Raw genomic sequence first — 14,657 nt, 5'->3', positions numbered from 1 at the left:
TCCCAAAGTGCTGGGATTACAGGCGTGAGCCACTGCGCCTGGACCCCCTTGGAATTTTATTTGGCCCTAACCATTCTGTGAGGTTTCTGGACAGGAACTAATCACCTCACCTTACAGAGAAATTGAAGCACAAACTGATGAGGTACTGGTGTTGCCTAAATGGCTTTGATCAAGGCATTTAAACTAGTTGGTTCTCAATTTCCCAAATTTTCCATAAAGAAAAAAGAGAGGGCATTGAAATGATAATCATTAAAGTCTTATTTGGGAAAAACATTTAGGGAAATAGGTTTGTCATTGGGTAAAACCTTAAAAATGAAAGGAGCCGGGCGCGGTGGCTCAAGCCTGTAATCCCAGCACTTTGGGAGGCCGAGACGGGCGGATCACGAGGTCAGGAGATCGAGACCATCCTGGCTAATACGGTGAAACCCCATCTCTACTAAAAAATACAAAAAAAAAAAAAACTAGCCGGGCGAGGTGGCGGGCGCCTGTAGTCCCGGCTACTCGGGAGGCTGAGGCAGGAGAATGGCGGGAACCCGGGAGGCGGAGCTTGCAGTGAGCTGAGATCCGGCCACAGCACTCCAGCCTGGGTGACAGAGCCAGACTCCGTCTCAAAAAAAAAAAAAAAAAAAAAGAAAGGAAATTTTTGGTGTACTTTAAAATGTTTCTCTTGTTCTTTTTAAATTCAATTTGTTTTCCTTGTAGCTTTGGAATATGGCTGAGCAGATAACTCAATTTAACTTCCTTAGGTACTTCCATGATCATTTACTAATTCAAACCACTGAACCTAACACAGGCAGAAGATTGGTTTCTGGGGAGAAACTCCTTTAATAACAGCTTGGTTAGTTGAAAAGCTGAATTGCATGTAAAGTAGCTACTTAAATAGCACACACAAAAGTCTTTCGGTTTTAATAAATGTGAAGATTATAATTTGGACAGGGGAAAAACTGAAAGTTACTTGTACTCTCTAAAGTTTTCCCAGCAAAGAAATAGGATTACAATTAATAGAGGGTATATACTTAAAACGTATCTTAAGAGAAAATTTATGTATTTTGATTCATAATTGTCTCCTTTCAAGGGCTACTATTCTTTGCTTAGGCTCATAGTCTTTAGAAAGCAGCAATAAAATTACATTTCTTTTAAAAGGATTTGTAATTCAGACTTTTATTCAGACTTCCACTTAATACGACTGTTTTGTTTAAAAAATTTTTTTAAATAGACACAAGTGTCACGCCATGTTCCTCAGGCTGGTTTTAAACACCGAGCCTCAAGGGATCCTCCTGTCTCAGCCTCCCAAAGTGCTGGGATTATGGGCATGAGTCACCATGCCCTGGGCATTTTTAATCACTACATTTATGCGTTGTGAGTAGTTACAGCTCTGGACTCAAAAGAATGCCAAGTCAAACAAAATGTGTCTGCTTGGTAAAAAGGAATCTAAAAGAAAAATATACATATAAAGAAAATGTGGTCAGGCTCGTTGGCTCAGCCCTGCAATCCTAAAGAGGCCGAGGAAGGAGGATCACTTGAGGCTAGGAGTTCGAGACCAGCCTGGCCAACATGGCAATATCCCGTCTCTGCTAAAAACACAAAAATTAGCCGGGCATGGTGGTGGGCGCCTGTAATCCTAGCTAGTCGGGAGGCTGAGGCATGAGAATCGGTTGAACCCGGCAGGCGGAGGCTGCAGTAAGCCAAGATCCTACCACTGCACTCCAGCCTGGGCAGTGAAGCAAGACTATGTCTCCAAAAAAAAAAAAACTAAAAAGGAAATGTGTCTGCATTCTTTTATGTTTTCTGGCTAAAAACTATTTTTTTTTAAAAAAAATTAGAAACCCACGATTACCTTGTTTCTTTTTTAAGATTTTTAGTTAATACGGCTTGTGTTGAGACATGCTCAACTGAAATAAAATGGGGGCGAAAACACCTGTGAAGAGTAGCATATTTGCTTGGTACTCTGAAAAAAACCAAAACGCTAGAAACAGGTTTTTCATCTAATCTCCACTTGGAAAATACTACCTATACACAGACACAATGCAGATTTTTTTCTTTTTCTTTCTTTTCTAAATAGCGATGGAGTTTCACTGTTTCCCAGTCTAGTCTCAAATTTATAGGCTCAACAGATCCTCCCTCCGTAGCCTCTCAAAGTATTGGGATTACAGGCCTGAGCCACTGCGCCCAGCCCACAGTCAAGATTTAGTCAGCAGTAATAAATACCTACGCAGGGAGAGGATGTGTGCTTGTCATCTGCCTTCTGGAAAATTAAATACAGACACAAAGGATTCTTCAGTTACATGTCTGATCTTGCCCTCCACAATACCCATCTACAAGAATGTTTACAGGGACGTGTTAATCCCCACGTAATGGGGGTTGCCTATTGAAATAACCTCCCAGTGAGGATTTTTTTGGGGGAAAATGTTCTTGTTTGGCAATTTCGACTTACTGATTCTTTTGCAAAGTCAACTTGTTTCTGGGCAAACTTTAAAAATAAACTTCTAAGGTAGCATTCAGCTAGCAGTTAGCACATCCTAAATTGTGTCTAGATTTAATTTACACAATATGTGCTTTATTTTTCTCCTAATTTGCAACAGAAAATAGTAAGCAGCTGGTAGTTTCAGAAATCACCCTTTTGCTGAGTCTTAAAATTTTTTCATTCCAGGGAAACGTGAAGATTGTGGGACGCTATTTAAAAAAAAAAAAAAAAAAAAAGCAAACCACACGGCGTATCTGGCCACCTAAGACATAAAAGTATTTGAAACTAACCATAAGGTCTCCTTTCTGCTCGCCCAACCTGTCACTGGAAACGCAGTATTCATTTGTCACCAGCTTTGGAGCAGGGCTTTTACAGATAACGTTTTCTTGCCAAAGTCCCCCAAAATCTCTTGATTCTTGGTGGCAACGTCCAGTTGAGTCTTTGCATACCCTTTATTTTTGCCAGTTGGGTAGCAACTTTGCGAGAACCCCGGGGGACCTCGCAGGAAGCCGGGTTGGCAGTTATTTTTTTTCTTCACTTGCCACTAGGTTGCACTAGATTTAGGATGCTGGGGAATATGCGCCATTTAATTTTTAAAAATAAAGTAGGACCATCACGTGACGAGACCTGAGCGAGGGGGTTAAAAAAAAAGCAGAAACGATCGGGTTTTTCATTGAAATTCCGTTCAAACCGCCTTCCCTCCAAAGCCTGAAAAGAGCCGAATTCTATTAAATCCTGGTTGGCAGGTTTTTTCCTCGGATCCACGTCACGAGCTCTCTCATTCTCCGCTTCAAGGTTCCTTTCGACTCCACAACGTGAAGCCAGGGGGAAGGCCTCCTTAAACTGGGGGTTTTCGCCAAAAAAGCCAGGGTCACCCCCCGGGAAAGTCCCTATTTAGGGGTTTATCGGGAGGGGACTGAGCCTGACGAGGCTGCAGGGCCGCGAGGCCCCGCCCCCCCCGGGGTTCCCAGCATGCCCCGCGCGGACAGGACGCGGCGGAGGAGGCGGGGCGAAGAGGGGGCGGGGCGAAGGGGAGAGAAGGGCGTCGGTTTTGCGACAGGGGCGGTGCGGTGCGGAAGCGGAAGTGGAGGGTGCGCTTGGCGGCGGCGGCGGGAGCTGCGGAGTCGGGAATCAAAACAAAGGGCCTGGGGGGGCGGGGGGAAGGCGGCGGGGCCGGAATGTGAGCGGAGGTGGAGCCGGCGGCAGAGGTGAGTTTGCAGACAGCGCTGCGACCAGACCCCAGCAGGCTCTGTTCCGGGGCCAGCGGGGCGGGACGGAGGACAGTACCCCCTCTTTCCCCTGGTGGGATGGTGGTGGAGGGGGCAGGTTGGCTAACTGGGACGCGCCAGTCGGCCCCCCCAAGAAAGAGTTGGCTTGTCTCCCTTTCGGGTCCATTCACTGCTGTCACTGTTGGCGCCGCTGTTCCCCTTCGAGGGTATTTGGCTCCCCGCCCGCCCCTGTCTGTCTGACCCCCAGAGGGGCCCTCCAGGAGTGAAGTGCACAGCTGGAAGGTTAAGAGAGAAGGAAAGGGGCGGGTGTTTTTGCAACACCCTCCCCCCTCCCCGGCCGTTTTGCATTCTCCTCGGCCTTTTAGCAAGCCGTAGGGTGTAGTCTCAGGGTTGACAGATAGTGTTTAGGGCTTCAGCCACTCTCACTAGTAGTTGTAACGCGACCTCTTGATACACCTTTTAGAGTTTCTCAAGCACCTTTACGGTAATACCAAGAGTTGTCCAATTGCATTTGTATCTATTGGACTTCTCTGAGCGGTAAATCTCTGAGCGGTAAATATTCTTCTGTTTTGCAAATCGGTGTATTGAAACCTAAATTGTCTTCCTAGATATTTATTAAGCTTTATTCGTTCAACAGTTTTTTATTGAAATGTGCCAGGCATTGTACTAAGGGCAGGAGACGGAATAGTGAATAAGGAAACATAGTCTCTGCTGTCATGGAGTTTATATTCTAAATGGGGAGAAAGATAATAAAATAAGCTAAAAAGGCCACTGTAAACACAGAGCTATGGGGGAGAAAACGGTAATGGGATGGAGTGGTGTGGGGTCAAGGACTAGATTGGGTGCTAAAGAAACACCGTTTGCTAAATGTTCCCTGTGATTATCCAAACAACGGCCTTGTAAGGTGGTTTCTATTATTGTCACACCCATTTTAGAGATGGGATCTGAGGTTCAGAGAGATTGTGAGTTGTCCAAAGCTGCACCACGGTAGAATTGGAGACCAAAATGCAGACAGTCGACAGAGTCAACCGAATTGCTCAAAAGAGTTGGAGAGAGTGACAGAAAGGAGACCGTCACTCAAGTCAAACGGAACCTGCTTTTGGCTATCTAAGTTGCTTCGTGGATAATATTTGGGAAATTTTCAGGGTTCAGGCACCTGAAAGTTTTTACTTTTAATCGCTTGTATTGTGCAGTATTGAAGGCACCTTGGTGTAGTGGAAAGGGGTGAACAAACCTAATTTTGTGTCAGGCTCGCTACAAAACTTCATTAAGTTTGTGTTTCCCCCTCTGCAAAAATGTAGCTGATTTCTCCCCTGTCTACCTCACAGAATTATTGCGAAAATTATGTAAGTGTTTCCCACCGTCTGGGTTTTTTTCATTATATTCCTTGTGCCAAGCACAGACCTGCTGCATAGTAGATACTAAGTAAATATTTGCTGAATGAAGACATAAGTAATGTTAAATGAAAATACCTTGTAAACTAGATTATACTGTAAATGTCAGCTCACTTTCAGGATTTGGCTTTGAAGAAGTTTGAGAAAATGTTTAAGTTGTGTACACCTTGAATATCACAGATGCTTAGGATTTTGAGGGGAGCTTTTTGGGGGACATAAAACCTGTATCTAATAGGAAAAGCAAGAGTCGTAATTTACTATCAGTGGTAGCAGTTAAATCCATCCCTGTCTCCAAATTAACCACTCCCAATAGTGTGTAGTGGGTAAATGGTGTGCTTTATTAATTAAATTCTTCATTCAACTAATGTTTACCTTGGATTTACAGAATAGAGGGCATTTTGGTTGGCACAAGAGATGTAGTGGTGAAAATAGACAGTGGGGTTCATGTATCTAATTTTTTTTTTCTGTGTAATGCAGTGGCAGGGGAGAAATTAGCCACATTTTACATAGGAGGAAACAGAAACTTCAAAACGAAAATTTTTTTAGAGATGGAATCTCACTCTGTTGCCCACGCTGAAGGGCAGTGGCCCAATCATAGTTCACTGCAGCCTCAAATTCTTGGGCTCAAGAGATCCTCCCACCTCAGTCTCTCCAGTAGCTGGGACTAGGTGCACGCTGCCACACCATTGCTAATTTTTTAAACTTTATTTTATTTTAGAGCTGTGATCTTGCTGTGTTGCCCAGGCTGACAAAAGAGCCACATAGTAAATAGAGGCTTTGTGGGCCATACAGTCTCTTTACAGAAACTCTCTTGGCAGCTCTGCAGTTGGAATGCAAAAGCAGCCATAGGCAGTATTTAAATGAATGAGTGTGTCTGTGTCCCAGTAAAACTTTATTTATGGACACTGAAATTTGAATTCATGTAATTTTGTTTGTTTTTGAGATAGGGTCTCACTCTGTCGCCCAGGCTGCAGTGCAGTGGCACAATCACAGCTCACTGCAGCCTCGACCTCCTGGGCTCAAGCGATCCTCACACCTCAGCCTCCCAAGTAGCTGGGACTACAGGCTTGCACCACCATGCTCAGCTAATTTTTTGTATTTTTTGTAGAGATGGGGTTTTGCTGTGTTGCCCAGGCTGGTCGGGAACTCCTGGGTTCAAGTGATCCACCCACCTTGGCCTCCCAAAGTGCTGGGTTTATAGGCCTGAGCCACGCTAGGGTGGCTCGCTTGCATTTATTGTTAAGACCTGTAAGAGTGTTGTTGCCCTGGCATAGATATGACACATCTGCGACTTGAGATTTTTCTATCAGTTAGATTTTCAGTGATATATCAGATTGCACTTTCATCCTTAGTAAACTAAGAAATTGGTTCAATTTGTTCTGTAGCAAATCAGATTCAAAGTCCACAGAGGCCACTTAGTTTGGACCTTCCATGCTCAGATCAAAGAAACAGTGCAAGACGTTGTTCTTAAATCACTTTTAAAATCTTACACATAGTTGTTAATGAGGATGTGGTGGTGGCTCTTTTACTCAGGTTAGATGCTCTCTTCTGTTAACTTTTGACTTTCCTGAGCAGAGTCTTTAAGGAGAGAGAGCCGAAAAGAATTCAGAAAAACTAGAAAAAATAGATCCCAGCCAAGTGAGGAGGTAAAGTCTCACTCTGGAGTATGCAAGTTTCCAAGATAGGGTTACTTATCTCAAGCATGGTTATGTGTAGAAAGGAAACAGGACTCACGGAGAGTTCATTTTTCATTTGAAGAGCTATGGAACATGAAGAATTGCAGATTATAGATTTTTTTAAAAATCAGATTGATAGAGTTGGATTTTAAGCATAAACAGAGTCAACCAAGTTTGCCAGATTTTATTAACCTGTAATTTTCTCTGATACTTATTCTTTTGTGGTTTTTTCCTTCATTTATTTTATTATTATTATTTTGTTTAAGGTTTGAACTGTTGGCCAGGTGCAGTGGCTAATGCCTGTAATCCCAACACTTTGGGAGGCAGAGGAGGGTGGATCACTTGAGGTCAGGAGTTCAGGACCAGCCTGGCCAAGTTGGTGAAACCCCATCTCTACTAAAAATATAAAATTTAGCCAGGCATGGTGGCAGGCTCCTGTAGTCCCAGCTACTCGGGAGGCTGAGGCAAGAAAATCACTTGAACCTGGGAGGCAGAGGTTGCAGTGAGCTGAGATCGTACCACTGCATGCCAGCCTGGGCGACAGAGCAAGACTCCCTCTCGAAACAAAGATTTGAATTGTTGAGAGCCACTGCACTGTAAATATAGCTGCAGTGTTGCAAAATTTGTACTTATGCAAGGAAATAACACTGACATCTTACTCATTCCTAACAGGGTGGAAGAATGAAAGAAAAGAAAGATGAAAGAATGTTGAATCACTTTGCATGGCTGTATGATGGAAGGAAAGGGAACTGAGAACTCCTGCAGTAGAACACGTGGATGGCTTCAACAAGATAATGACGCTAAGCCATGGCTTTGGAAATTCTCTAATTGCTTTTCTCGTCCTGAGCAGACGCTGCCACATAGTCCCCAAACGGTAACTATACGCAAGACTAAGGACGTAGTGGGTTCCTCATCCAAATAGATGAGAGAGGTCCATTTGGTCTGGGATACAGTCTCTCATCCTGGAGTCTCTGCCACATTTTTCTGTAGATCTTGCCTGTATTGCCCCTTGTACCATATTATAATGTGAGAGCACAGCATGATTTTTTAACTCCTCTGTTTCACTCTGAGTACTAGTAGATGCCTTAAATATTTAATGGTAAAATTTGGGAAAGATTTCTTTCTCATTAAAGTCACAGGTAACAAAGACTAAAAGTCCACATTGTGGAGTAAAATCAGAAGAAAGTACAAAATATGTTGTATTTTACTGTAGCCCTCTGAGTTTTGAGTCTATAATCTAGGAAGGGTTGGGAAGAGCTTATCACTGCCTGTTTTTTTTTCTTTGAGATTTCTCTTGAATATTTATTTCTCAGTATAAATTTATGTCTCCTAACTTCTTGCTTACTCATTGTGATTTTCACATTTTCTTTTCTTTTTTTTTTTTTTTTGAGACGGAGTCTTGCTCTGTCGCCCAGGCTGAAGTGCAGTGGCCAGATCTCAGCTCACTGCAAGCTCCGCCTCCCGGGTTTACGCCATTCTCCTGCCTCAGCCTCCGGAGTAGCTGGGACTACAGGTGCCCGCCACCTCGCCCGGCTAGTTTTTGGTATTGTTTTAGTAGAGACAGGGTTTCACCGGGTTAGCCAGAATGATCTCGATCTCCTGACCTCGTGATCTGCCCGTCTTGGCTTCCCAAAGTGCTGGGATTACAGGCTTGAGCCACTGCGCCCGGCCGCCTTTTTTTTTTTTTTGAGATGGAGTCTTCTCTGTTGTCCAGGCTGTGCAGTGGTGCGATCTCGGCTCATTGCAGCCTCTGCCTCCCTGGTTTAAGCAGTTCTCCTGCCTCAGCCTCCTGAGTGGCTGAGATTACAGGCCTGCGCCACCACACCTGGCTAATTTTTTTGTATTTTTAGTGAAGATGGGGTTTCGCCATGTTGGCCAGGCTTGGTCTTGACATCCTGACCTCAAGTGATCCTCCTGCCTCAGCCTCCCAAAGTGCTGGGATTACAGGCATGAGCCACCGCGCCCGGCCAATTTTGACATTTCCTGATTTCATTTCATGCACTCATGTTACCACCTTTCTAGTTCTTATTTTGTATTGTACTTGGGATTCAAGTGAGATTGTACTACAATTTTATATAAGGGTATTAGTAACTTTTTTTTAAATTATTTTTTGAGACGGAGTCTCGCTCAGCCTCCTAGGCTGGAGTGCAGTGGCACGATCTCGGCTCACTGCAACCACTGTCCCCCGGGTTCAAGGGAGTCTCCCGTCTCAGCCTCCCTAGTAGCTGGGATTACAGGCATCCGCCATCATGCCCAGCTAATTTTTGCATTTTGGTAGAGATGGGGTTACACCATGTTGGCCAGGCTGGTCTTGAACTACTGACCTTAGGTGATCCACCCGCCTTGGCCTCCCAAGTGCTGGGATTACAGGCGTGAGCTGCCGCGCCCGGCTGGGTATTAATAACTTTTTAAAAACCAATTTAATTCTCTATTTTTTCTAGGTTTTCACTATATGGTTGTCTTTGTTGCAAGGCATCAAGTAATTTGAGTCATTTTAGGAGTGTTTTATTTTAGGGACAGTTGACGATGAGGGTTGGCATCAAAAGCAAGGCTTCCTGGGATGGGATGGTAGATCTCGTCCTTATGGAGTCACACAATTCAGAATTACTCGGTCAACTTTACAGATCTTGAAACTCAATTTTGTCAGTGGCATGCAGAATGGAGTAGGTTTGGGGGATCAACTCATAATAAGCCTGCCTGTATGAGCCTGGTCTGTATAAATCAGAATACCATTGTGTTAATTTCAGTCTGACTATAATTACCAAGAGGGCAGTTCATTGGCTGGTCAGCCCATTGCTGTTACCTCCCTTTTAGGGAAAGTTTAGCTGAAAATTCACATTTCTTCCAGATGAGCATATGCTCCCAGGTGAGTGTAGAATCACAGCAAAAGGAGTGGAATTGTAGGTGTCAGATGGACCCTCGGGTGCTGTGAAGGGTGAGCACGTCTCGGTCACTGTAGCAGGGCACCCTCTTCATCTTAATGGCTCTTGCAGTCAGCCTAGGAAGGCGGATGAGTTTAGTCCCCTTTCAGTGGCTAGGTGCTGTGCCAGGTGCTCTATGTGCTCTATCTTATTTTATCCTCCTAGCAACTCTAGGAGGTATATTGTATTGTTCCCAATTTATGGATGAGGAAACCAAAGTGTAGGTTAATAACTTACCCAAGGTCATAGAACTGTTGATTATCAGATTCTAACCCAGGTCTCTGCCAATGATGCTCTGCTTAGAACCTTTGTAATATACTGGCTTCCTGTGTTTATGTTGGAGTCATGTGGCAAACGGTTTGTCTTGGATCTTTTTCTCGGTTAGTTTTCTAATTTCTCTAAATCTCTTCGCTGGCTACAGTATAATTGTCATTATGGCTTTAGGTCATTATATCTCAGGGTTTATGAAATGTCATCAGCAACATGGGTGGGCCATCTGGGTAGATGGCTGATCTCATCTGTGTTTGAAACTTTACTCCTTTCCTTGGGGGATCTTACTGAAATCCCTTAGGGACTGACCACGGGAACTATAAAGGATTGTCCTCAAACCACCGTGTGTGTTAGCCACCTTTATTGAATGCTGTTTGTGTGACTGTGTTGTTTTCATACCACCTATTTTGTCTTCAGAGGATTCTATGAGGCAAGGGGAAATTATCAAAAGGAAGTTACTGAGGCATGGTGGCTGCTAAAGATGTAAATAGGCCCTCCCATCCCAGTCTGTTTCGATTCAGGAAGCATGTAGTCTTCATTTTAGTTGTGTGTTCCAATGTTCACTTCCTGCAGACCTCTCTGAAGAATGTTCCTGATTTTAACTAGCTGTGATTCCATTTTGTTCAGTTATGATTTAGTGATGTAACAGAATTGAACACTTTTTCTGTTTGTGAATGCAGTAGGATATGAGTAACCAAAAAAACCATGGGCCTCATAAAATTAATTTATGTTTTGATTTTCTTTTCTCAGAAAGAGTACATGGAGAACAAGAAAGTTGCTGTGGAACTAAAGGATGTACCATCTCCCCTTCATGCTGGCTCTAAGCTTTTTCCAGCAGTCCCACTTCCTGATATTCGTTCTCTTCAGCAGCCTAAAATACAGCTTTCATCTGTCCCCAAAGTAAGCTGCTGTGCTCATTGCCCTAATGAACCCTCCACTTCGCCAATGCGTTTTGGTGGTGGTGGTGGCGGTAGTGGAGGTACCAGTAGCTTGATTCACCCGGGCGCACTGTTAGACTCGCAAAGCACCAGGACAATCACGTGTCAGGTAGGGTCAGGGTTTGCTTTCCAGTCTGCATCTTCACTCCAGAATGCCTCAGCTAGGAACAATTTGGCAGGCATTGCAAGTGACTTTCCCAGCATGTGTCTAGAGAGTAACCTGTCTTCCTGCAAACACCTGCCCTGTTGTGGAAAACTCCACTTCCAGTCATGTCATGGTAATGTGCACAAGCTACATCAGTTTCCGACTCCGCAGGGCTGCACCTCCGCTGGCTATTTCCCCTGTTCTGATTTCACAAGTGGGGCTCCGGGGCATTTGGAAGAGCACATTTCACAGTCGGAGCTAACGCCTCACTTGTGCACCAACTCTTTGCACCTTAATGTGGTACCTCCGGTTTGTTTAAAGGGCTCACTTTACTGCGAAGACTGTCTAAACAAGGTTCGTATCTTTTTATTTCTTACGTTGGGTGCAGCTGAGGATTGAGGAATGACTTTTTTGAAGTGGATTTATCTTGAAAAGTCTTTATTATATATGGGGTTGAAGGTTCTCCCATGGTATAGGGGAGTCTCCCCATCAGCATAATTTTTGCTGGTTCTGAAAGAAACAAAGGGTAAAATGGGAGAGCATTCAGAAAAGTAGAGAGTCATTATTTTTGTAGTTTATACTTTTAGAGCCTCTTATTGCAATAAATCTATTTCTTATGTGTGAGACTAGGTTGGCAAAGCCTTCGTGTTCTATCTTTAAAGGCTAAAGCACAATGGATTTCTTATAACTTACATTCAACTTACACATAAGCCCATTCATGTAATGTAGATAACTGCATATTGTCTTTTTGCAATAATGTGGGAAACCTGAAACTTGGCCTCAGTCACATTGGTGTTCAAGTGAGACTTTACTACCCTTTATGTAAAATATGTGTGAGGTCTTCGTTGCAGCAGACTCATGCCCCAAAATGTAAAGATCTGACCACGTGAATATCTTTCTTGATCATGTCAAGTCACTTCTGGAAATGAATTTACAAATTGATAGCTAATGGTTCTTGGAAAGATTATTTGAAAGTATGTTTTCTTACAGGCTAGCAAGTGGAAAGATAAAACACTTAGTGTGTTTTCAGTTGTTGTATATAACTCCAGCTTCTGAAATGATGTATCTGACACCTCCTCCTTTTTAAAAAAAATTTAAAACAGCCAGCAAGAAATAGCATAATCGATGCGGCTAAAGTTTGGCCAAATATACCACCTCCAAATACTCAACCTGCACCTCTTGCTGTCCCTCTGTGTAATGGCTGTGGAACCAAAGGATCAGGGAAGGAGACCACGTTGTTATTGGCGACCAGTCTAGGCAAAGCTGCTTCAAAATTTGGTAAATGACAGTATGGCATAAATTGTGCATATTTAAATAGCTTTCAATATCTGATACTAACATTGCATTTAATCACCTTTGAAGGATTCCTTATGGTTCTAAAGCTACTGTGTGTGTGAGTCTCCGTTTCCATATCTTGGTAGAAATCTTTTTTTTATTACAGACCAGGAAGTCATTTGCCCTTTATGTTGGGCCGAGGCTGTACACAGAAGCTGTGTATAGAAAAATTGGTAGTATATCAGGAGAAATAAAAGTGCTGGAAAAGATTTGGTGTCACCTTAGGTTGGAAATCACACTTGTTGATGGTATACTCCCTAGAAATGTTCAGAATAATTTAGTAATGGCTGATTAAAAACGGTATTTGAAAACCAAAGAGTTCTCAGTAAAAATAATTTCCTTGAAAAGTAGTTAATGTGATACGTTTTGAAAACATTTTTAAAATGTTAAATCAGATGTTAATGCAGCGTTAACTCAGAATCAATGACAGTAACAGCTTCACCCTTTGTCAGCTCCTCAGTGTTGGTTCATACCAAGTAGGTAGATAAGTGTGGGCTAATCTTGAAAGTCGGGTCTTGGAGCTGCAGAATCCGGCCAGTTAATGTGCTCGTGTTTAGGGAAGCATCACTGCTTAATGTCAGAATGGCTCATGCTTTGAGATGGATTTATTGTGGGCTTAAAGTGACTTGATTTTTAGATTTGTCTTCTCCTGAAACACAGGAATAATCTCTTAGAGTGATACTTTGACAGCTTGATTGCTTATTAGGTCAACCAGTGAGGTTGGTAGCCTTAAAACTTAGCATTAATTAATAATTTAGTTTTTCTACCACTCAGAATGATAGGTGGTTTATTATCTTATTTTAATTTGCCATTTGTTTTCCACTACAAGTGATCGAAAATGTTAACATTTCTTAAGGGTCACCAGAAGTTGCAGTAGCTGGACAGGTGCTAGAAAATTTACCTCCCATTGGAGTTTTTTGGGATATTGAAAACTGCTCCGTTCCCTCTGGCCGGTCAGCAACTGCTGTTGTGCAAAGAATCCGTGAGAAGTTTTTTAAAGGCCACAGAGAAGCAGAATTTATCTGTGTGTGTGACATCAGTAAAGAAAACAAGGAAGTTATTCAAGAGCTAAATAATTGCCAGGTAAAAAAAAAAAAAAAGTAATAATTTTAATCTATAGTAGAGGAATAAGCAGATGTTTGTTTGTTTTGAGACAGAGTCTTAAGTGTCACCCAGGCTGGAGTGCTGTGACGCAGTCATGGCTCACTGCAGCCTCGAACCCTGGGACCCCAGTGATCCTCCCACCTCAGCCTCCCAAGTAGCCGGGATCACAGATGCACGCTGTCATGCTCGGCTCATTTTTTATTTTTTGTAGAGACAGGTCTCCCTATGTTCCAACCAGAAACAAACTGAGAACCTATGACTGTATTCTCTCCCTTGAACACCCCTGGATGGCTTTCAGGATCTGGAGTTAGGTGGTGGAGGCTCATCTCAAACTCCTGGGATCAAGCAGTCCTCTTGCCTTGGCCTCTCAAAGTGCTGTACATGTATGAGTTTTTGTTCTTGTTTTTGTTTTTTTGGAATTCTGATTGAAAATTTGTTTAATGATAATGCATTTGTACCAAGTTTTCAAATAAATTAGCAGAAGACTACTTCCAAAGTACTAGAAATAATTTAATCATTCTTATCTTTCAGTTATGCTCCCTAATTTATACTTTAGTTCTATACTGGTATAATGGTTATATATGTATTATTTCCTTTGATTTTCATTACTGCTGTTTGAACCAGGCACGCAGAATATATTATTTACAATTTACAAATTAAACTGAGGCCCTAAGAGGTGAAGAAACTTCTTTAAGATCACTTGGCCAGGAAGAGCAAGGATATGAATCTAGATTTGTCTGACCCCAAGAGTCTGTGTTTTTAAGCTGAAACTAGAAATCAGGTCTTTTGACTTTTAGACAGTTAATTCTATTGATAGCCCATATTGCTTGTCTAAAATGATATACCCATGTTCTTTACAAAAACCAGCAAGTTATTATTGTGTATTGCAGGTGCCTAAGGCACCTTTCTCAAAATTACTTTTGAGAAATTAACCTTTCTCAAAATTAACCTTTCCTTCCTTTGGAGACTTACATGTGAACCTGATAGTTATAACAAAAATAAATGCATTTTAGCTCCCTTAGGGGATATCCTCCCTCCTGTCTCCACCACCTACCCCCAGATTCTGAAAGCCATCCAGAGGTGTCCAAGGGAGACAATACAATCATGGATTCTCAGTTTCTGTTTCTGGTTGGGCTAGTAAAGCACCTTCCTTATCTCTCTTTTCTGCTTATTAGTAGAGA

General features: G+C 42.8%; 2 protein-coding genes across 17 annotated transcripts in view; one reads left to right on the top strand and one right to left on the bottom strand.

Moving 5' to 3' along the window:
* NDE1 (nudE neurodevelopment protein 1) overlaps positions 1–3,424 on the bottom strand; it is an 83,888-nt gene extending 80,464 nt beyond the window's left edge. For both annotated transcript variants that reach the window (XM_065537645.2, XM_074028302.1), the window contains exon 1: positions 2,755–3,424. The gene's annotated coding sequence lies outside the window, so the exon portion shown is untranslated. The remainder of the gene's footprint in view (positions 1–2,754) is intronic.
* Positions 3,425–3,544: 120 nt separating this feature from the next.
* Positions 3,545–14,657, top strand: part of MARF1 (meiosis regulator and mRNA stability factor 1) — a 48,073-nt gene continuing 36,960 nt past the window's right edge. For all 15 annotated transcript variants that reach the window (XR_012429503.1, XR_012429501.1, XM_074028300.1 and 12 more), the window contains exons 1-5: positions 3,545–3,672; positions 7,436–7,637; positions 10,705–11,391; positions 12,141–12,315; positions 13,229–13,455. Coding sequence is in view for 11 of the 15 variants with exons in the window: in XM_074028298.1 (XP_073884399.1) it covers positions 7,494–7,637; positions 10,705–11,391; positions 12,141–12,315; positions 13,229–13,455 (1,233 nt within the window). In the remaining 4 variants the exon portion in view is untranslated. The remainder of the gene's footprint in view (positions 3,673–7,435; positions 7,638–10,704; positions 11,392–12,140; positions 12,316–13,228; positions 13,456–14,657) is intronic.

The sequence above is a fragment of the Macaca fascicularis genome, chromosome 20 (genome assembly GCF_037993035.2).
Source record: "Macaca fascicularis isolate 582-1 chromosome 20, T2T-MFA8v1.1".
Classification (NCBI taxonomy): Eukaryota; Metazoa; Chordata; class Mammalia; order Primates; family Cercopithecidae; genus Macaca; species Macaca fascicularis.
This window is presented reverse-complemented; position numbering and strand designations above follow the sequence as displayed.